This window comes from Parus major, chromosome 7 (genome assembly GCF_001522545.3).
Source record: "Parus major isolate Abel chromosome 7, Parus_major1.1, whole genome shotgun sequence".
Lineage (NCBI taxonomy): Eukaryota > Metazoa > Chordata > Aves > Passeriformes > Paridae > Parus > Parus major.
This window is the reverse complement of record NC_031776.1, coordinates 3,122,983-3,146,627: the sequence shown is the minus strand read 5'-3', so window position 1 is coordinate 3,146,627 and position 23,645 is coordinate 3,122,983. Positions and strand designations below refer to the sequence as shown.

Sequence of the window (23,645 nt, the reverse complement as noted above, 5' to 3'; positions counted from 1 at the left end):
CCAAATTAATGTGCAGTATGTGTATAAAGGATTAGCAACAGGACAAAATTGGATGGATTGTTTTAAGATGTGACCAAACAAGCTGTGAATCCTCTTACTCATTCACCTGACTTTTTTTTTTCTCTCCTTTGTTGTGGTATTGCAGTTGGTTGGTTACATACTAAACAGCTTTGCTATCTCCTCTGTGTTGACCTTTTGGCAATTTTACTCATTTGTTTGGGGAGGGGAAAAGTTATGCATATATAAATCTCTGATTTAACTCATCTGTGAGGAATCATTTTTCCTCCTCTTGATCACAGGCTGAAGGCACATTATGCATCCTATGAACCAGTGTTGAAGCAGCTGTTAGAAAAATACCAGAATTCACTGACACAGAGAATGTTAACCAGTTTGGAGAGAGACAAAGCATTGGGGCAGGTAAAAATGTGGTGAACACCACTTGCACAGCTGTAAGGAAGCTTCTGGTTTTTACTTTGGTAAATACACAGGATATTTCTGGTAAAGCAAGTCACTTATGAAGCATTCTGAAGCAGAATATTTTATGAGTTTTCATGATTTGGTGAAATATTAGCAGTGAAAGTGTGTGAAATGTGGTGTCACAGAGTAATAGATGACAGTGTATACTCACTGTAGAGCTGTAGAGCAGCAGTGTGCAGCAGGTTCAATATTCACACAGCTTCCCATGCTTCCATCTATGCCTTTGGAAGTAGCTTATTTTAACTTTTATTACTGTTAATTATTTTATTTTTTCCTAAATATACCCAGGAGTGACCTGCTAGTTTAGAAAAAAAATACATGACAATATCAGAGACAGTATTTCAGTCTTGAGTGGAATATTTGAACATTATTTTTACTTCTCTGATCTTACCTGATGTATACAAGATATTCTGCCACTTTGACAGGAAGCAGTATGAGCACAGGTAGAAGAGATGACAGACAGAAAATTACCTGGCATGTGTTTAAGAAAAGAAGTAGGAAAAAAAGAGAAAAAACCCTACCCAAATGCATTCCAGCAGTAGCATCAATTATATGTGGGTAAAAGGAAAGGAATTTACTATGCTCACACCTCTTCTGATAGTCTTCATCTCTCATTTCCTCCTTTCCTCTGCCTCCAGTTTTTCTCTGGTCACCTCAAGGCTTCCTTACAAAACAGTGAGGATTATATGTCTGAAATTTCAATAAGGAAAATGCCCTATAGGAAAAGGAAGTTTATGCCCATATGGAGTTCTGCTGAATCAGGAGTACAAAACATGGAACAGTTTCAATGCTATGAAATTTCAGGGGCATATATATGTATATGTATGTAGGACCTCTGCAGTTATGAACTGTATTCACTCTAGAGCAATGAGTTTTTTTGTAATGCACAATACCATATTTTGTGATGTTTTGTTGTGACAAAGCTGTAAGTCATATTGTGCCATTAAATTCGAGATCAGGGCAGTGACAGCAGTTGTTAAAAGTTGCTGGTGTAGTCAGAACCCTGGTATTCTGTATGTCTGCATTGTTTTAATAGAGTTGTAAAAGTGTTTTGAGGGATTCTGGGTGGCTTGTGTTTTATTGCATTTTTGCTCTGGGTCTTTCCAAAATCTTGAATTAGGAGTTATGTTCATAACTTAGAGACATAAGATAATAAGCAAGAGTAAAAAATTAGAGATGGAATTAATGAGGTACACATGAATGCTGTGTGTTGTGAACAGACACTTCAAAAGTAATGCTTTAATATTGCTTCCTCTTGTTCTTTCCTCTTTTTAAAATTAGGTTACAGGTTTGCAGGCTGCGTTAGAAAATTTAGAGTCCGGATATACTAAGCAGATCCCTGAGACAAAAGGTAAAATATCCCCATCACAGCATCATCACCAGGCTCAGACTGGTTATGTATTTTTTTTTGTTGATGTGATGCATCTCAAAATATGGTGTAACAGTAAATCAAAAATATTTGCACTGCATTTTATCAGCTGACCTGGTGTCTGAGCAGCAGTTTTATCATTTGAATATTTTATTCTGAAGTGTATTCACTTAGGAGAGTGAGACTGCTGAAGGCAATATGGAATATATGAGTTGGAATTGGAAGGACTATGTCCTAGAAATCTATTTTGTGACTGATTTTGTTACTGTATCTGCTGATACTCCCTTTCCTGTGTGTGTGTGTGTGTTCTTTCTCAGCTCACCCTTCAGAAAGCAGACATTGTGGTCTGAAAACATTTTGAAAATACTGGTGTTATGAAATCCAGACTCTCATTTTTACAGAAGATTGCTAAGGTGATATAATACCTGATGGAATAGTATCTGTATGGTACCACACTACTTCTCTGTGTAATTTTTACATAATTTTTTCTAACTCCATCAGGAAAACCTTAGCACCTCTGCTTTCCTAAGAAAATGAAGCTCATGCTATCACATCCTCTGAGAGCATCAATCTCACTAATAATTTTGAACCTATTTTTCAATTGCAGCTACATTTGGTAGTAAGATAAGTTTCAAAGAAACCAGGTTTTTTAAATTCTCCTGAAAATAAGTGGGATGGTGTAGAAGGGAAGTGGTGAGCTCCATCATCTGACAACAGAGAATTGACATGTGAAGGGGATGTTGCACCTGCCTTAGTCATGAGCAGGACTCCCATCAGAGATAAGTGTTTACTTGAAATTAGAGAGCCCTACAAACATTACACAACTTCCAGGTGAAGAATTTGTTCCAATTATGGCAACTTCAATACCTGTTTGTTTTGTGGTTTTATGGGTTTTTTGTTGGTTTGTGTTTTTTTTTGGTTTTGTTTTGTTTTTTTTTTGTTTTTTGTTTTTGTTTTTGTTTTTTTGAATGTGTTAAAGCCTAAACCTCCTTTGGCACTGGAAATGTACCCTAGGTAAAAATCCATTGAGTTACCCCAGCCTTTGACAAAAAGCTTCATTAGTTCCCATGTTCATGGAATTACTGCCATTGTGTAAAGTTCCTCTAGAAAACACAAGGCTGAGAAAAAGAATAGTAGCCAAATAAGTTTATTTTGGTTTTTTTGGTGTTTGTAGTTGAGTGAAGAGGAAGCACTGCCTTCCTTTCCTATTAAGATACTCTGGATTGAGAAAATATAGTGTGGGATCTTCCCTGTGCTCATGTGTGGATGCCCCACCTGTCTCCTTCTCATATTAAATACTTTCATTTGTTGTTTGATTCTAAAAACCACTCTCTGGCTGTTCAGTCTTGTTCTTTTTCCAGAAATCTTGAGAGCCCTTTGTAATACCAAGAAGTGACAAGCAAGGGAGCCATTTGATAAATAATTATATAAAAAACTGCTTGTCAGTCTCCAACACAAATTAAGCTCATCAGCCACCCACATGCTTCTACAAGTTTTAATTTACCTTGGGTATCATAAATTAATCAGTATTTCAATTCATTTTGTTTCAGTGCTTTGTCCTCTAATACTACATAATTTTTATTGGCCTCTGTAGGTCATACTCATGTCTCAGTGGGTAATATTGCCTCTTGAAAGGTGATCATATTCTGTTCCCTCTCGATTTCTTATTCATGAGAGAGTGTAAGTATAATCCTGAGAAACATGGATTTCTCATGGATACTGGAGAAATGTTTGCTTAATTTTTCTCAAAATTCAGATTGCTGTTGGAGGTGGAAATCTGGGCTGTAAGGAGACTCCCAGCTGCACTTTTCAGTCTTCTGGGCTGACTCCTGTGCATTGGGATGCTTGAGTTAGAGGACAGCACACACCCAGAGTGGCAAGTGATCCTTGGCCAAGCTGAGCTGCCTCTCCTGGCAGGTGTCTGCTTTCACTGCAGTGCAGAGCCTGAAGGAAGGAGGAGGGCTCTGCTCAGCAGCAGGGGATTGCCCTTCACTGCTCCTGAGGCTGCCTTTTTCCCACAGCCTGACTTCACCGTGGAACACCTGGAATGCTGGCTTGGCTAGAGGGCACTGCGAGTGGCTTTTAATTAGTTTTGGACTTGCTGAACCATGAGCTTCTGCACATCCACTCCAGGAAAGCAGGAGAGGAACTTTTTACAAGGGCATGTAGTGACAGGACAAGGGGGAATGGCTTCATGCTGAGACATAATAGATTTAAATTAGATATTGGGGAGAAATTCTTCCCTGTGAGAGTGGTGAGGCCTGGCACAGGTTGCCCAGAGAAGCCGTGGCTGCCCCATCCCTGGAAGTGTCCAAGGCTGGGCAGGACAGGGCTTGGAGCAGTCTGGGATTGTAGAAGGTGTTGCCCATGTCAGAGGGGTAGAAGTGGATGAGCTTTTAAGGCACCTTGCAACCCAAATAATTCAGTGATTTTGCGTTTGGTTTTAGTTTGTGGCTGCTCTTTTTCTCTGAGTCATACACTGCACAATAAAGAACAAAGGGGAACTTCTTAGTATTCACAGTGAGTTTGCATTGTAAATTTGTATCTGGCAGCTAGGTAGAAAAAAATTAACAGTACTTAATTTTAATTTTAGGGCAACTATTCTGGACTTTATTACTCAGGCATTTGATGTAGGAGCTTTCATCCTTCTGCATTTCAAGCAATTGAAGATAGCATCCACAATACAGAGAGTGTAATTTATTTACCAGCAGTTTTTTGCTGTCTCACTGTCAGGCTGCTGTTCAGCTTTGTACAGAAATCCTTCAAGAGAAGAACATCTAATAATTTTTAAGACACCTAAAGAAACCTAATTCTTGCCTTGCTTGTTTCAAATTGATATGAAGGACATATAGTAGCTGGAGAGGAATTAGCAATTGTTGTTAGGATTTTGTCATCATGTAGGCTGGTTCTCTCCCTCTGATGCTCACTCAGAAATCAGCTCTGAAAAAAAATTATGCTATGGGTTCAGATTAGTTTTTAAAAAGTAATGGATTTTTTTATTTTTTTTTAAGGAGATTTGCATTAAAAACTGGTTGTGTTTCAAATCTGGCCCTTCCTGTTATGGCAGCAAGATCATACATAGAGGAATCTAATTATCAGAGAGGGAGAGCTGTTATTTTACTAAGGGTATTGGTGTATATTAACAGTGTTTGCAGCCTTCCTTATGGATCAAAACACAGTGTTAAGTGATGCTCTGAAAAAAGAACCCTTTTGCCTGCAGGAATTTAACAGTGGTGATTGTGGCTTGCTTATAAACCTAAGTGAGCACTGCTATAGCAGCTGGTTCTAAACATGTTATAAAACTGCTCCTTGCTCAGTACTCTTCTTGTATTTTCTAAAAACAACAGGTGCTTATTTATTACCCAATTATATTCAAAAGTTGAACTCAATGAGTTTCTTTACTCATGGTTGAATTAACTCATTGCTAAGACTGTTAGCTGTGCTTTTCCTTTCCTTGATCTGATGCAATAGCAGTTAGAAGGTCATGCAAAAAGAAATTTAAAATGCACCAGTTGAAGTACTTGATCCTGGCTGTGCCCATTCTATGTGCAATGCAATCAAAATAGAAAATCTTTAAACCTAAGCTGTTGACATCTAAATGCAACAGGTCTTTGGAACTCATTCTTTCTTTTTTTCCATTGTTACTTCATGGAATCTTAAAGCTCTGGAACTGTCATAACACTGTTACTTTATAGGTGTGGGTATCTGAAAAAGGACCAACAAACCAGATACTCTGTGAGCAACATGGTAGTGGATAGCAGTTACTAAGTGAGTAGAAGGTGTTAGACATACAAAACAATTTTGTTGTCTACTGTTCCTCAGAGAAAGTTATTTTTTGTGATACCTGTGACAGTAGTTTCAATTTCTAAAACATATTATGTGAGAATACATAAATACTCAAGTTTTTTTAAATCCAGGCACAGTTCTTTCCACCAGTTTCAATTGTACTCAGGTTGGGTATACAGGAGAGTTTTGTATTGCTTGATCTGATTTTTTTGCCTTGAGTGGAGGGAGTGCTTGGTTTGTTTTCCCCTGCTTTAAGTCATCTGGTTTGCATTTTGCTGTATAAGTCTTAATGAAACCAGTTCACAAGAGCAATAATTTAGAAATGCATAATGTGAAGTACATTTGTTTCAGTCTGGATTTTAGCTTTGTAATGCGTTTTTTTCAATCAGAGATTTATTTTTTTTCAAAGAACTGGAGGGATATAAGTGCCCAAATCCTGTAGGAAATCTATATTACATTTTTTCTGTATGTAGATCCATGAACATCCAACAGAGCACTGCAACAAGATACACAGGTCCCAAAGTGTGTTTGGATTTGTATGAGCTGCCAATGCAAAGGCTGGCAGAGAGCAGTGTCCTTTCTGCCAGGTCATGGCAGATGCCCTGTGCTGTAGTCCACGTGTGCTGTACTCCTCATCCTATCCATTTCAAACTTTGATGATTTAAAGCTGTTTTACCTGCTTAGGATTTCTTTGCTGAGTTACCTATTCACCAGTAATTCCTTGTTTGAAATGTGGGTTGGCAGAAAGTGCAGGGAAACAAAAGGAATAGTGGGCTGAAAATCAGAATATTGCATTGGTGGTGGATACCAGATAGGAGGCAGAGAACTGATGTTTCCTGTGGCTCTGAGGGATGTGAAAGAATGCATCCATTTCCCTGTGACTCTCTGTGTGCTCCAAGATTATTGCATTTTTGGGGCCAAGTCTAGGGTACCCTTTAGATAAGATGAAATTATTTGTGGAGCAGAGATACTTGTAGCCCTGGAATACTTTATATGGATTGCACACTAACCTGAATATCTTCTTATTTAGAGTGGTGTTTCTTTGAGAATTTCATATGTCTGACTAATATTAAGTAAGGAGATATCTTCCAGAAGAGTAAATAAAAAGTATTCTGATGACATTTATTTTGGTTTTGTTTTATAGTAGGCCATGATTGTACAAGGAAGAAAGAGTTTGAAGGTCCCACCCAGAAAGCTCTTCGGGAAGCCAGGCAGCAAAAATTCCTTGTTGTTGCAAGCTCTTCCTGTGATCCAGATGAAGATGCAGAGAGGAAGATGGGCAGGAGAGACCTAAAGGTACTGTGTTCTTTGCAGCTGTACAGTGTCAATCCTCTTTACACTAAGCTGTGCTGAAGGACACCTGTCCAATGTGATTAGAGGAAGTCTTGCTTAGTTGAAGTAAATAGGACAGGTAGGTAACAAGTTTTTTATTTTTAATACGAGTTTCTGTTACAATTTTCAGGGAATTACAGGAACTCTGATTAATTGAAGCTAGCAGTCTACTTTTTGAGAATCCAAAGTAATCACCTAGCAGAGGAGGAGCACTGGCTGTAATTGCTTCTTGCTCTGCTGTGTTTCTTTTGTAACTTGAGAAACCCTGATATGTTCCATAATGCTTGAAAACTTTTCCAGCATTTCAGACTGTTCCAGCTGGGACTAAAAGGGACAACATCTGTGAGACTAAGAGCAAAAAACTGGTAACTTCCTAATAGTCAGAGCTTCTAAACCTGAGTATACCTGAGGTATGTTACTGCTTCAGTTTGGAAGTTGTCCAAAATCAAAGTTAATTCCTGATTGGGTATGTTTTTTTATTATGGAAAATAATTACTTTAGTCCATTTGTTTTATTTATTGAGGTTGCATTTAGGGACTTCATAACAATGCTTTTTATTTTTCCAAATTGGGGTAAACATTGTAATATTTAAAATTTCAGAAGCTCCCAAAACTGTTACAACTGCTCTATTTTTGTTTGACATCTAGAGTTGGAGTTTGAACTGTCTTTAGTTGATGGAGATATTGTCAGAAGCAACCTCAGTCTTTCCTTTTCCTGTCTCCACAAAAATATGTCTGTGGTAATTAATTTTTGTAGGTTTCAGTCTGGCTTTGCAAGAGCATTTCATCTGCTTCACTTTGGCAGTGCACCTCTCCACAGACAAACATACCATTTTTGTTCTATTTTCATTCTTTTTTTCTGCTCCTGAGTCCTTAAAAAAAAAATAAAAAAAATCTCTCTCTGTATCTCTCCTGTTGCTTATTGAAACATTTCTCACCATGTATAGAAATTATTTTTCCATACTATCCTCACATCTATTGGTATCTGTGGCATGTGCCAGTCAGTCCATCTCCCCTTTCCCTGTTTTTTAGGCAGTGGTTAAAAACTTTCATGCTAGACTCTTAGAAGTACCTCCTCACTTCATTCTGACTTGTGAACAGATAAAATTTCATAATCCAAGAAGCAATCATTTTTATGTTTCTGTTTCTACTGAAGTCATCAGGATTTTTATGGAGAACTTCAGCAATGTTATGTTTCACCCCCAAAATATAAACTCTGAACAGGTAGTGTGCCTGTCTGGCTCTTGTTCTTTGAAATTCATGAGCACAGTTAGTTGACTGGTTCTGACAAGCATCTGTGTTTTACAGATCTTAAGTTTCCCAAAGGAGTCCCACCAGAGGCCCTGATGTCTTTATTTAATCAATGGATTAGAAAACTGGGTTAGTTCCAGAAATAAGTCATCAGAAAATATGGGCATGTTTGAATGTACTAGAATTTTCCATGGCTAAGCAATAATCTAAAACTTTAGGTGTGAGATTAGCATCACTTCCAAATGGAACGATAGCTCTTTTTCACTTCACATTTCCTTTCTCCAAAGAAAGGATTCCAGCTTGGATAGTGCCTATGAATTACTGCTTTGGATGTTAGAAATAAATGGCAGAGGGAATGATGAATGTGCAGAGTGCAAAGAGGTGACCTAAAATTGTGTTTAAAACAGAAGTACACATTTATTGAACTTTAGTTCTAAACCAATGTATTGAATTAAAATAGTGTGTTCTTATTCAAGTGTTTAGGTGTCTCATGTATTTGTTCCCATCAAAAGGATGAGGTGTAAAGGAGAGCCTTCCCTTCTTTAGGTGAATTTCTGTGATACTTGGAATCAAGCTTGTGTGCTGTCTCATCTCCTCTGACCTGTATCAAAAGATCTTTTAAGTTCTGCTGTGTGTTATGTAATTTAGATCCTTTCTTACAATGATTCAACATGAATGATCACGAACACCTACTGAAAAGTTCCCTAAGTTATTTAAATGTTTTATTGGAAAAGGTAAAATTGATTTATACTTATTGAGATTATGATTCATTTAAATTGTCTTTATACCACAGAAGAAGTAGGAGTCAGAGCATGAATTTGGTCAGTTCCATAGAGTTCACTGAGGAATATATAGAAGAAATAAATGCAATTGTAATCCTGTATTTGCATATACATTTACAAGAGAAGAGAGAAAAAGAGAAGAGCAGATGTGGAAAATATAGGTAAAATTCACTGTCTAGGATTGTCATGCCTGATTCAGTAAATGTAGGTGAACTTTTAAAGCTTAAAAAAGTTTAGAGTGAACACCTTATCCAATTTATAAGTTCAGGCATTTGGATTATATCCCATTCGGTAAAAAGCCACTAAATTGTCATGAGATTGTATCCTTGAGACAAAATTATAAATGTTTGTATTAACTGTACTGTTACTCAGCAGTGAACTATGGTGATGGAAATGATTTAACATCTCTTCTGTGTCTGGTAGCTAAATAGTGATCTAACAAATGTCTGTGCTTTTAAGTAGATGCAAATATGAGTCATAGCTGAGCTAGAACATTTACTTCAAGGACAGACATATATTGTGTTATTGCAATATCCTGTAAAAGCTGACATGTCATTTAAAACACAGAGTCCCTTTGATGTGAAGTTTATCACTGAAACAGTAAATGAGAAAGCAACTGGATTTTTTCCTAGGAGAATGCATTGTCCTGATTTTACAATCTTTGTGATGAGACTGAATTAAATTGTAGTAAAAGACAATTAGTCTAAACTATTTACATATCTGACCCTTAATAAGCCAGTATCAATAGCATAAGTAGTCTTAGACTAAGAATGTGCATAGAGTAATACTTCAAACATTTAAATTAATTAAAATGCACTCACAGGTCATTAAAATTATAGAGAACCTTTGATAATGTGAATTTCATTATGCTCTTGAAAACTTTCCTATTTTTATTCTCTCAGGTTCCTTTCTGAGTACATTCTATGTTTGATTGCTTTTATAAGGTCTTAGCAGGACAATTGCAGCTTCTTTATGTTCACTAAACTACATTTCTACGTATATTACAACCCAATTTAATTTTCTGAAGTTTTACTTGGTGTAAAACTTTATCTAAAGGTGCGTTGGACATTTCTGGAGTTGAGGAATTACCTGTTTCTGTGGAACAAATTTTGCAACTATGGCCATTGTGTATATTAAAAATAGAGAAGTAAATTCCAGTGGTCATACAGATATGGCCTTTGTAACTAATAAGGCTTTGGGTTAAATATCACACGGGTATGTGTGTTACAGTGAAGTTTCTCCTCAGTTCTATGGAAAAAAGAGTACAAAATTTACAAGAACTGCTGTTCCTGTGCTCTCAAGTTGAAGGGGAGATGAAACCAAGTGATTACTTAATCAGACAATTGAGTTTGAATATGAATTAGCACAGGTGTATTGGGGACAGAATTGGAAAGATGGTCCCAAAGCAGTTAGGAAGGGTCATAAATGAAACAGATAATCACTTTGTGTTTGTAATAATGTGGCTAAGAAAGCACTGATTCGATATTCAGAAGAGAGTAGGTGACTGACAGATAATACTGGGAATGCTTATTTCTACAGCTCTTCCCTGGGATAATAAAACTGCAGACATGGAGCTAAGAATATGAATACAAGTTACCCAAATATAAGACTGCAGCCTAGAGAATGGAAAAGAAAATGCAGTGTCTGTGTTTTAAATGAGATAAAAAATAAAAGCTAAGAAATCATAGACTGGACGGTATAACTTATATTCCTAAGTTAGTTGGCAGTGTATAACTGAAATTTTACTCAATATCTGCAAGAAACCAAGGAAAGAATTAACTGGCAAAATGGGTTTTCAAGGAAAAATTGTTTAAATCCAGTCTATATAGCATCCATGGAAAGATAAGAGGTACATGGATAACATGCAAGAGCACTTAGGTTTTAAAAAGGCTTTGAATGCTGTCTCACAGATTAATTCCTGTGAACAACTGTGGAAATTTGGCTTGACATAATTTTTTTTTTTTTTTTTTAAATTAATGGAAAATAGATTACAAACACACAGATACACTGAAGAGGCTTTTTTGCAGGGATATATTGTCCTTAATGATCTGGAAAATGGAAGAGAAAATAAGCTGACAGAATTTGCAGACCAAGTGGCCTGGGTTTGGTGGGGCTGGAACAGCAAGTGCAGCTGAGGACAGGAGTGGAATTCCAAACCTGACCTATTGGGGAACTGATCTAAAGAAATTACAGACAATGTAAGAAGAGCTGCAAAACTGCCTTTAAAAAATGATCCAATGTACAAATAGAGATCAAGAAGATTAGGAAGAGTTGATCATTGGCTTTAATTAGAGTAGGCTCTAGGGTATGTTGTGTAAAACAGGCTTAACATGAGTTGAAAACCACAGAATACCGTGGAACAGCTGAACACTGCTGCAGTGTAAACCAGAAATATTGCCTGGAGCATGTGGAATATTCCTCTAGCTAATTTCACATGGCATGTGGCTTTGGCTGCAGTTCTGTGTGCAGTATGATCAAGCTCTTCAGGAGACAAGTGGGGCATCTACACCAGAGCAGTAAGAATGATTAGAAATCTATGAAACTATCAAAGAAAGGGTGAAAAGTGAAATTAGGTAGTCAACAGAAAGGAACCCTAAAGGGAGACAGGATGAATCCTTAAAGTAGAAAAGAATTATATTAAAAAACCAGAAATAAAACCAAAAGTAAATCCCAAATTACAAAACAACTTGTTAGAACAAGTAGTAATAAAGGAGAAATTCAATAAGAGTCATTCAGAGTACAGTGGGTTTTTAGCAGCAAAGAAAATGTATATCCTTAGAATATGATGCCTCTTTCCTTCTACTTACAGAATTAATGTTCCATGACTCAAATGTTAAGAGTATGATCCAAGATTAACTGGGTGTAATCTAAAATGTGTCCTTTAGTTGGTTTTGATGGAATTTAATTTAAAAGAATTGCATGTTTTGTTAGGCAAGTCTATATATTTTTTTAAAAAATACTTTTACTGTGGACTTGAGAATGGCAAAAAGAAAGCTGCTTTTCAAGTGAAGTTGATGCTTTAAAAAAAATTGTCTTCTGTATTTTGTCTTCTGTATTTTCTGTATTTTTTTTTTAAATTGTATTCTGTAATGTGATAATAGCTTTAGTTTTAGGATTTTTTCAAACATGTTTAAAGATGTTGGGCCTACATGGAGAAAATGAGAAAATGGTTCAGAGTGCTAGCTACAAATAAAGCTATAGAGGAAATACTCATACAGTTGCAAGACCAAATGATAAAGACAACTTACTATAGAATTTTATATCCACCTTTGCAGCTTTGTTAAATTGAGACATCCAGTGCCTTGCATTTTTAGTGGTAAAACTGATGCTTTAAGCCATTGGTACTTGATCAAACTACCTCTCAGAGCATCCAAAGGGTTTTCTTTGTGCTGAGGAGTCACTGCATGCTGCCAAAAGTAATAAAGTTACAGGCCCCCAAGACGGAGAACCAATACAGAAAGTTGTTGGGAGGTAAGATGCATTTGCTCCTATTTCTAAATATACATTGGCTTTGCATATTCATATATTTCTTTCTGTATTTGAGTGTCAATAATGACAGATTTTAGAATAACAGGCTGTCTTCAGTGAGGCTGTGAATCTCACTCTTGCTATAGTCACTTAGAAAAACTGCTAATAATAAAATTACTGGTCAAATTTGATCCCCTGAAAGAGGGATGTACTGAAACTGTATTTAATTGAAGAAAAAACCTTTGAGTTCTCTTTGCAGAGAAGATGTGACAGATATAAAAAAATGACATAAAGACTTTAAAATGCTTGGTTTCCATCGCTTTTGCAAAGAGCTGCTGCTGTCTTCCTCAGGACTGACAAATGGAGAGAGCTGGGAATTGTGTTGTGCATGAGGGTTTCCCTTATCCCATCACTGGCTGTAGGAGAGGATTTGACTTTGCCTGAGTCAAGAGAGAACTTTGCTGAGGCACCAGGGTCTCCCTACAGAACACCCACAGCAGGAGGTGGGATGCTGCTTGCCCAGCTGTTGGTCATGTCAGCACTCTTGGCCTTTGAGACCATAATTGAGCAGTTTCATTAACTCAGGACCAATGCTTTGTTTTCCTTTTAATTAAAGTGTCAAAACCTTAACATTTCTCTTGCAAACCATTTGGGAGCTGTAGGGGGAAGAGGAGAAGGGTTTAGTTGTTCTTGTTTGGTGGTTCACTAAACAGATGAACTTACAGCCCTCAAAGGGAATTCTGCCAGTACAACATCTCTTAACTGTGCAATTCCAATGCTCTTTGGAATGTTAAACTTCTGCCAAGATCTCTGTTCCTTTCAAGGAAGGAGAAGCACTAACTAGCAGCAGAATGCACAACACAAGACATGACTAGTGCTGGGTACCTCAGTTGCAATGTTATTGGTGCAAACTTCATTTCACTTGAAAAATGGTTTTTAAGAGGCTTTTTCCTGTGTGAGAGGGGAAAAAAAATCTAAATTCCACAAAAGTCTATTTCCAATTATAATTCCTCTATTTCTTTTATTCCAAGGTTTGTTTCATAATGAAAAGTTTATGATGCAGGAGTTGGGAAGAGTTATGTAATAATTTGGAAACACTTTATACTAAGATTTAATTTTCAATACAACAAATCAGTGATGTGCTTGGTGTTTTTGGGTAATTGATAAAATACATAAAAGTGCTGTAATTGATACACAACTGCAAATGAAAATGTGCAGTAACTGTATTTAAACTAGGTAAATAATTACCACTATTTTTAAAGGTGTATTCTTCCAGAAGTAGTCTACAGTTCAGCAATTAACCTTAGCTTGGTGTTCAGGGATTTGGCTGAAAAGGCAATATATGAAATACTGTTTGATATACTTACACAAAAAAAGTAGATTAAATGAGGCCAAACTTAATACTAATTGGGTTTTTTGTTGTTGTTTTTTTTTTTTGTTGTTGTTTTTTTTCCATTTTAATGTAGTTCAGTCAAAATTATTAATGGATAAAACTAGATCCCTTTCAAATTAGTGACATGTGATTGAAATATGAAGTAAGTGCTCAGACCCCCAAAATCTGGAGGGAAAGGCTCAGGTGCTGACTGTGGTATTTATATTTTAAATTAACAATTCTGTAGTAAGTTATGGATTTTGGCGTTTCAATCTTTTTTTCCAATATTTAAACAAAGCCTTTGCATATGTCAACATCACTTTAAGGAGAATGAAATTCAGCATTAGCATTTAGTTTTCATGGTAACAAATCTCTAACATACCCTAAGAGCTCTGGCACTGCTCACAGTGTTCAGGGTTGTTTGTCTTCTATATTCAAACAGCACTTCTGGGAGTGGAATGTAAAATCTTAATTGTTTCTGTTTGAATACAATAAAATGAAATAAAATACTAAGTCTTTACTCCAAACAGTTTATGAATTAATAATCAGTGTGTTTCCTCTAGAAAAGGTGATGCTGTTTCATTGGAGTGTCACAATGTGAGGATAATGTTAATGGGTCACAAGCCTCTTTGTAATTGGATTTCCAGTTCCAATCTAGGCCTGACAGGTTTGATCATGATTACAAGTTGTTGTTGTATAATCATGGATTAGTTGATGTTACCTGCTCTTACATGCAGTAAGCAAAGTGCAACCTCTGTCAGCAGGGAGGCTGAGGTTGGGCAGATTTCTGCTGGAACCCATCCTGGAATGATGTCTGAAAAGGTTGGCTTTTACTCCAGAGGAACAGAAATAATTCATCTGATGTTCAGACAACAAAGGCAATCCAGATTTGCCACTCATTAGTTGCCACTCATTAGTTGCCACTACATGCAGCCACTTTGTAAAGCACAACTGCTAAGCAGTTTTGTGGACTCATTACTAATCTTCTCATATTGCAAATCTGTTTTTTCAGAAGTACAGTTTCATGTCTCACTGCGGAGTTTGGCCATGATCTCTGAGCTTGGTTTTGGGAGCTGAAAAGCAGAACGAGTCAAGTGGTTTCACAGCTCATTCAGAAGAATGCTTTTCTCCTGTTTCCTCTCTGAAGTCCTCTCTCCTCCCTAGCAGCTCCCCTTCTCTTTCCTACCTCTGCTCTCTTTGTAAATTCTCGAAATCCTTTCAGTTAAGGTGCTGAATTGCAAAGTTTGAACACACAAGTTTGAAATCCTGCTTACAGAGTTCTGTTACTCAGAACAAAGGCCACACCATGCTGATGTGACAGCAGATACTCAGTGGACAGTTTCAGTTTGCATTTCTTTTGTATGTTTTACACCATAGTTCTGTATTTTTTATTTCTAAATTTTTACCTAATGTGCTGTATACTGTAAATTAAGCAAAGCAGATCAGCCAATCAGACATTTATATTTTACCAGAAATCTGAAGCTGTTTTCTGTTTTTGCAGGAATGCTTCACTCACTGTAGAAAGCAAACCTCCCCCATGTTTCTGTAGCACCTGCAAAGAAATTGTTCCCTTGAAGCAGTAAAACAAAAACTGAGATTTTCTGTGATGTAAATCTCTCCAGAGTTCATTCCCACAAAAAAAAAGAGATAAGCAAGAAAAAAATCACTATGCAAAATCACAGTTAATAGTATTTTAAAAATATTTAGTCATTAAAAAATTATTTTACCAGTGGTACTTATTAATGTGAAAATGTATACACTATATTTCCACATTTCTGATGTATAATAATTACAATTTTTTTAAAAAAATTCTGTTTAGACTACTTAACTCTTGTAGGTTATGTAGGAACAATGCATATAATTGTGACATGTCTCAGTCTGGAAAAGATGTTAGCAATAGTTTAGGAATTCACAGGCCTCCTTCACACTCTGTGTAGAAATTGTTCTGTGCTACAAGATGTACATGCCCTTGCTTGAATCCAGCAAACAAATAATCAAAGAGCAGCACACAGCCATGCTAATGTAATACTTAACAACACTCCAATTGTATGTTTTGACAGACATCACAGGGTTGGTTAATGTGAAGATACTGCCCTTGGTTTTTCAATATTGCAAATGAGAAAAATAGCAATGAAAATAGATTAAACAGGAGAGATCTTTAAAAAAATTATCCTTGGAGAGAGGGGTCCTGATTTTGAGTATATTTTACCTGGATTTTTTGATGTACAGTCAGTTGTTGAGTGATTGGTTTTGTCCAAACAATAATAATTGGAAAGAGATGCTCTCATGAGTTCCAGGCTTTGGCAGCTATTTATTCTGCTGCTCCTGTTCTGTTGTTGGCTGAACTTCCCTTGCTCTGATCCTGCCCCCCCAAACTCATAGTTCATGACCAATTCCTGCCTGCCACTGAAGCTGTGAAGAGCAGTGTGTGCAGGCTTGCTTTGATTTCAAAAATTCACCCAAGCTAAAATAATTTGGGAAGTAACAATGAAGAGAAGCTGATAGGGCTTTGTTGGCTTAATTGTTTATTTATAAAGTTTTGTTCTATTTTAATAGAACAAAGACAGCCAATTATGTATTTATTGTTTTATTACACAGTTTATAAAAATAGTGAGGGGGGAAGGCTGACAATATTTGCAGCACATTTAAGGATAATTGGAGAGGTCCTGTGTTGTATTTCTTACTCCTGTATTGTTTTTAAAAACACAACCACACAAGCTAACACACTCACATATATTGTTAGCCTTGGTGCTAAGTTCACTGGTTTTTGGTCTGGGAGTCATAGCAAGGAGCTCTTTACAGTCTGTGTAGTTTATTTCCATTTTTGTCAGGGTACACATTGAGGAAGCTTCCAGCCACCATCTGGTTATGTGTATGAGTGGAGAGCCTCAGTGGCAGTAAAAGAGGCTGGCTGTGCCAAGGCTGTGGCTGGGAGCTTAGTCAGAACATGCTAACACCTGTGCAGGGGACTATTCTTATCAGCTGTGTCAGCTACTCTGCAAGGCTCCAGGCTGGCTAGCATTTTACACCTTTGGAAGTGGTCCTTTTCTGTTTCTTTGTAATAAAAAGTTTGGGTTTTTATATAATCTAGGAACATCAGGAAAGCTTTTAAATTAGATATTTGGAGGTGTCTGTGTTGTTCCTGACATTACAAATCCTGAGTTTATTACTTTTAAAGATCTTTTTGCTAACTGAATTAATTCATTGTGAATTTCCTGTCAGAAGTTACTGTAACAAAGATAATGAGAGGAAGCAAGGACAGGGTGACCTTTTTGCCCCTCTTTGCAGCCAAGTATATTTGAGCATCACCTTAGTGTGTCATTGGATTGTTCCAGTCATCACACAGCTGAGGTTTGATTTTATTAGTGCTCTCTTTTTGGTGAGTCTGTATCAACTCTAAGTTACCTATTATTTTTAGCTACACAACTATGTGCCTGTGAGAGGTTGATGTACTTGTAGTCTGCATTGTCTTATAGCTGCACAAGCAATCATTGAATGTCATTTACCAAGGGGTTTCAACCTTTCAGGTTTGTTTTTTGTTTTCTATTTCTCAAAATATTGTCTATACATTTAGGAGATACTAGTATTTAAAGCTCTGCAAAGGTGTCCAGGTTCCCTGCCATGGAAGTTAGTAGGAATAGGTCATGGAATCATTGGATTGAGTTGAAGGTACATTAGATGCCTAAATGCTTTTGAGAATTTAAGGCTTATGTGCTACGACTGGGCAGATAATACTGTCTAATAAATTTTCTAAGCATAAATAGCCAGCTTCTGTTTAGAGTCAGCTAACATTATATAGTGGTGCACTGTAAATTAATTTCCTCTGGTAATTAGTACCATAATAATCAGTCAAACAGATATAATGTTGCCAATGGCGAGGTTCCAATTCCTTGCCACTATTTTCTTTTCTCCCTTCTTCTTCCATTCTTTGGAGAAAAGAATCCATTTGGTGGATTCTTTGTTTGGATTTGGTGGTTCTTGTTTTCTCCTGGAATGATGAAGTGGGCAGGGTGGCTGTGGGTTCAAATCCACGCTCTTCAGTGCCAGGGAAGCTGGGGCTGCATTAGCATGTGTGAGGCACAGGATCTTAGATCAGTACATTCCAGGAAATCTTTTCCCATTCACTTCAGAGTAAATATCAATTTCTGGGGGGAATTTCAACTTTGTGATGATTCTTCAGAATCCTGACAGCCTTTCTATAACTGAGACAGAATGCTGCTGGAATTGTAGAGGAATTCAGTAAGTTCAAGAAGTGTAAGTTTATTGAGCAATGGTCAGAATTTGTCTGCCTCTGCAGAGGACTTTCAGACTGTGCACTTCTTTTACAGTTACCCTCTAAACATTGTGTGGAAGGGTTTTCTCCAGTTCTGCTCAGGTAATGCAGCAAGGCTGTGTTTGGGTTGGAGAAAGCTGTAATTCTACTGCTGTGATAAAGACTTAGTGCTCTGTGAATCACTGCATTTTACCTTTCTGCTGATGTGTGCATGCAAGCTGCAAGTCCACACACACACACACACACACATATATATATTTATATGTTGTAGGTGTCAGTGCAAAAAAAGTTGGTTACATACCTAGACTTTCCATCAAGTGTTTTTTTCTGTAGAAATTTGAACTGCTGCTCTCAGCTGTTACTTTGAAGTTTTCTCTTTGTGGTTGTTTCTTCCCCCCAGCCCTCTGAGGAAATATCCAGGCAAATCTGTGCTGTTTCATCCTCATGTCTTTTGTGTAATTTTATGACTGAAATGTTTGCATCCTCTAATTAAGAAGAAAAAACCCTGAAATTTTCAAGTGATTTTGATTTTCTGTAATTTTAGCAATGCATGTTCTGCTTTGTTCTTTACATTTTCTTTAGATTCTGAGTTAGAAAAGGAAATTTTTGGAGAGACTGAACCCATCAGTTTGATAGAAGTGTCCAGAAATGTGACTAAGCACTACTGAGGTTACAAACACACACAAAAAGTGTGTTCTTATTAGCAGTAATATCTTGGGTGAAAAAATCCAACATAGCTTAATTTATGCATAGAAAGATGGAGTTAGGACCCTGCTTCTCAAACATGATTAATTAACCTCTATTAATTATGCTCTTGCAACATTATTTATTTACTTATTATGATTTCTGACTAAAAAGAGGCATCAAATCCCTTGAATTTCACTATAGGGTCCCCTCAGTGCAGTAAAACATCTGCAATCCAATACAAGACTTGGCACCAGGGAAGTTTTTTGTCTTAATAGTCTTTCTGGATAGTTTGTTAGGAATTGAATGTAGAATGGGTGTTTTTATAAGAGGTTTCTTAATTTCAAAATGTGTTTTCTTCTAAATGTTTTTGTTCTGAATAAATAAAATAGTTTTAAGATGCTACTGGTCAGAATATAATCCTGAGAGAATGGTCCCTTTTTGGAATTCATTACCAGTATATATTAAGTGTAAGTTTTTTTTCCACTCCAGAATAAGGATGTGTACCTTTAATTGTGGTAATGATAGAAATTGAGAGGAATGCTGCTTGATGTGTTTGTAAGCATTACTTTATGCAGTTGAACTGCAGTCCTGAATGGGGCCTCTATTTTATTCCACAGTACAACAACAAAAAAAGAGGATCTTTAATGTCTTAAGAAATTGCCAGTGTGATTCCAGTCAAATTCTCCATCTGGTCTGGAGGCAGAGTATTACTGAATTTTTCATCAGTTAGGAGCTGGAAGTTGGAGACTTTATTAGGATTTCCTTCAGGGCAAGTACAAAGGCAATCCAGTGGTGCAGTTTATGGCTTAAACATTACAGACCTTGTATCTGATGTGCGGTAATAGCTGTGATCACATAGGAAAGTCGTTTAAAAACATCTTTAAATGCTTTTAGTAACTGCAGTTCCTTCGAGTAGAAAATGTGGTGGTGGTTTTCCAGTTTTACTCTTGCCAAATACCGCCTTCAATACCTGCAGAGAGGAGGCAGAAGCACAAGAACAACAAATGAGGTGTTTATGTGACAACTGAGGGTAGAAATGAAGGATTAAAGAAGGAGCTGACAGATAAGGCAGATCATTTGAAATGCATGCTAGTGGGAGTGGGACTTAAAACGGGAAATGTGGCAGTGCAGGTTATCTCTTTGTGCATAACTGGAATAATTATGTTCCACAGAATATTCCACACAGCATATAAGTACCTAGGAATGCATGGAAGCTGGAAAGGAAATAAGAGTGAAAGTTCAGTAAGAACATGGCAGATGACTGAACTGTAAGTCAAGAAAGAATGATACAGATTCTAGATCATAAATAAGGGGAGAGAAGATAATGATTTAGAGTTTTAGAGGACAGATAGTAGAGGGGGGAAAAAAGGCAAGTTAATTGTGTGTGGAAAGGGGTAGTGGAATTTGTGTGAAATCAACGAAGAATGATAGGATTTCTGATACAGGAAGAACATTGCAAGGGAAATGTAATTTGCCTACTCCTTTCCACTTGGGTTAGCTCTAAAGAAGAATGTGTTAAAGTGAATTGTTACCCTAAAACTTCCCCTAAAATCACAGAGAAAGGTGCCATGAAGATGAGGTAGGACCTGGACATTTACTAAAATAGTTTATTTCGTACAATGCAAGTTGGAGTGAAATTCAGGTCTAGCATTAATTACATTTCTCTGTATATTACTGCAGTGGATAAGAGAGAATCCTCCCTGTTCAGGCACACTCAAAGGGCAGTTAGGCATGTATGGGCAGGGAATCAGGGAGCAAGGATGAGTTTGAAACTCTGTAAGTACTCAAGAGTTGGGAAAGTCAGAAGCAGCCTTTGCTAGAGGAGTAGATGGAGGAAACAAAAATAATAATTTAAGATATAAGGATAGTTAAAATAAATTGAAAATGTACTTTCATAAAAAGCAGGGAGGTATGCCCTGTTTGCAGCATTTACTTATTTGATTTTACTTTCAACTGATTTTTTTATGCTGCTAGGCCTTACTTCAGAATTCCTTGGAGTGTTTGCTTCTAAGGCTGCTTTTTCCACTAGCATCTCACTCCTCTTACCTCCAGATTATCTTTAGTTTTCCTAAAATTATTTTATCCAGAGTTATCTCTAGTAATGGCCCATGAATTAGAGTGGGGGATGCAGCCTGTGATCAGACAAATGGTAATTTTTTTTCTGGGTATTTCTGTTGTATATTTCTGGTGGTGTCTCTTCAAGCGTCAGGCTGAAAACTGTGGCCAGTGAATTCTGTGGGGTTTTACCCACTTGTGTCTCAATCCTGGCTGTACCATCACCCTCACATAGAAATATTGATATATAGCAGTCTTAAAAATTAGTAAAGGACATTCTTCACACTCACCCTGTGCTGTAAGCTATTGCAGAGTGAAATTTAACATCTCCAATAAAAGCTTTGCAGCTGTTATGGCAGTGCCCAAGTGCCTAAATTTAGAATGAAATTGCAAGTTGTCTTGAATCTGTCCAGGGATGAACAGCTGGGGAGAATTGATTTTAGATATTCCTGCTGACTTGGCCAGAGAGGATGGAGCAGAGAACTTCTGTATATGAACAGGTTTGGACAGAGACCAAAAAAAAAAAAAAGACAAAATAGCCCCTAGTTCCATCTCAAACTTGTGTGGGTTTGAGGGGCTAATGGTAATAAAAAGCAATATAAACTGCTACTTACATTCCTACTAAGGATATATAATGTCGAATACAGAAAAAGAACAGATCCATTGGATAAACAATTGCTGTTTTTCAGAGTAAATTCATTTTAGGTCCCCATGCCATCTGTCCTAACTCACATGAACAAATTGCCTTTCTATTGAGAGTACATGGGCTAGGTTTCAAGAATTGAATAAAAACTTGTAGTTTCTGCTATCCCACTTGAAAGCTCAGTGTTTCAATTTTGTAACTTGGGAGTCAGGTGGTGATAAACTCCTTCTGGTTTTTTGTCTGCTTCCTTTGTAAGAAATTGTTGCAGGGGGATTGTGCCAGCAATCTGTGGTTACTTTCAAAATTGTATTTAAGATGTAAAAAGTGACTCAAGAAACAGAGAAACAAAATAATAGAACTGAAAACTAGAAATAATCAGCACTATTATCAATACAAATTATCCTGTGATTGTAGAAGATACAGCTGTAGAATTGTACAAAATCAACATAAATAATGTTACTAAAATGTTGAATTCTGACATGAAGCCTTAAATGGAGAATAATCAAATGTATTCAGAGATTTTTTTTTTTTCTTATAAACTATTTAGCATTTTTATATATGACTTGTGGTAAAAAAAAAGAATCTTACAAATCTGATTTGTGTTTGAGTTAGAGTTACTGATAAATTTTTCAAATGACACACTGGTGAGGTCTTTTACCATGAAGAGACCAAGAAAAGAGGAGGGGAAGTCTGGATCACTTGGTAAACAAAAGAGAAGCAAAAATATGCTTTTTTACTTTGCTTTTAAAGTTCACAGAATAGTTTGGCTTTGAAGGGACCTTTAAAGGCTATTTAGTCCAGCCTTCTGCAATGAGCAGGGTAATCTTCAACTAGAACAGGCTTAATTAGGGCATTCTTCATCATTGACTGTGACAAAGGGGACAAAATGTACTCTTAATAGCAGTGTTTACTTAGCAGACAGAAGAATAATAGAATTTAGTAGATGAAAATTGGATCTAAGGACATTGTGGGTTAGAAATATAGTTGTTTTTTAATAGAGAATGTGGTTAGGCATTTCACAAACATACTGGCAGTTACAGTCAGTCCTTCAGTCTTGAAAAAATTGACAATTTCTAAATAATGGTTTTTTTAAAGCTGTGTCTAGCTCAAGTAGAAATTTAGTTGAAGGAAGTGCAGAGGCCTGGATTTTATGTGGTCCAAAATCAATTACAGACATTTTGGGTCTGGTTTAATAATCTGCCTTGCTGAATCTAGAGCAGACTGACTTCATCACACCTTAAGGCACTTTTTACCAGTTGCAGTTTCACTACTGGCATGTTTGTGAAGTCAGCCTGGCAGTACCTCTTTTATGTTCTGCTGTTTCCACTTCCTGCAGTGCTGAAAATATTTCTGGTGGTTAACAGTGATAGATAACCAGCTTTATCACTGTTTGATAAAGTACTTATTGCTTACAAGTACAGTAATCAATTAATTAGCTCTTTATAATAAAGAATCCATTTCTCTGCAGTATTGACAAGCTGATAGCTTTGTACCTGCATGTCAGAGTACTCTTACTGCATTGTTTTCATTATTTCTCATTATGTGGAGCTTGGGATAATGGTTACTGGCTGTCCTGAAATGGAGTCAGGATGATGAACAGCCAAGGGGGGGGAGCATGGACGGCATCTGTAAGGCATAATTACAAATAAATCAATAACTAATGGCCCCTGAATGTGTTTACCCGTTCATTGTAGTGATGTATGGACCTCTGTAAACCCTGGGTGCCTTATAACAGTTATTGAGATGATTACAGTGGGTATTTTGGCCCTGGCAGAAATTAGTGTATCCAGGCTACTGAGAATGCAAACACAGTTTCAGAGCTTCCCGACAGTGCATGAGAAGCAGAACAGTAATTTGAGGAAAAATAAAACTTGTTTGTTAATATGTGAAAAATTAATAAAAGAACAGCAGAATTTAGATCTTATTTGCACCCTTAGCATCTATGTTTGGATATTATTAATGATAGGAGAGCCTTTGGGAGCAGATATTTTTTCTTGTTAGAGGTGCAGGTGAGATCATGTAACAAGAAATTTAAAAAAAAAATACTTTTCTACAGTCTTTCACAGTACATGTTTTAGGAATCAAAATGAATTCAGCTGAGTTGTCCTCTGGAACGTCTGTGGATGAATGGATAGTTTTGTATTGGTTGTA

The 23,645-nt window shown here is 36.8% G+C and overlaps 1 protein-coding gene across 3 annotated transcripts in view; it reads left to right on the top strand.

Moving 5' to 3' along the window:
• Positions 1–23,645, top strand: part of SPAG16 (sperm associated antigen 16) — a 359,993-nt gene that overhangs the window by 18,946 nt on the left and 317,402 nt on the right. For all 3 annotated transcript variants that reach the window (XM_033516153.1, XM_015635568.3, XM_033516152.1), the window contains exons 7-9: positions 300–417; positions 1,759–1,828; positions 6,777–6,928. In XM_033516153.1, coding sequence (XP_033372044.1) covers positions 300–417; positions 1,759–1,828; positions 6,777–6,928 — 340 coding nt within the window. The remainder of the gene's footprint in view (positions 1–299; positions 418–1,758; positions 1,829–6,776; positions 6,929–23,645) is intronic.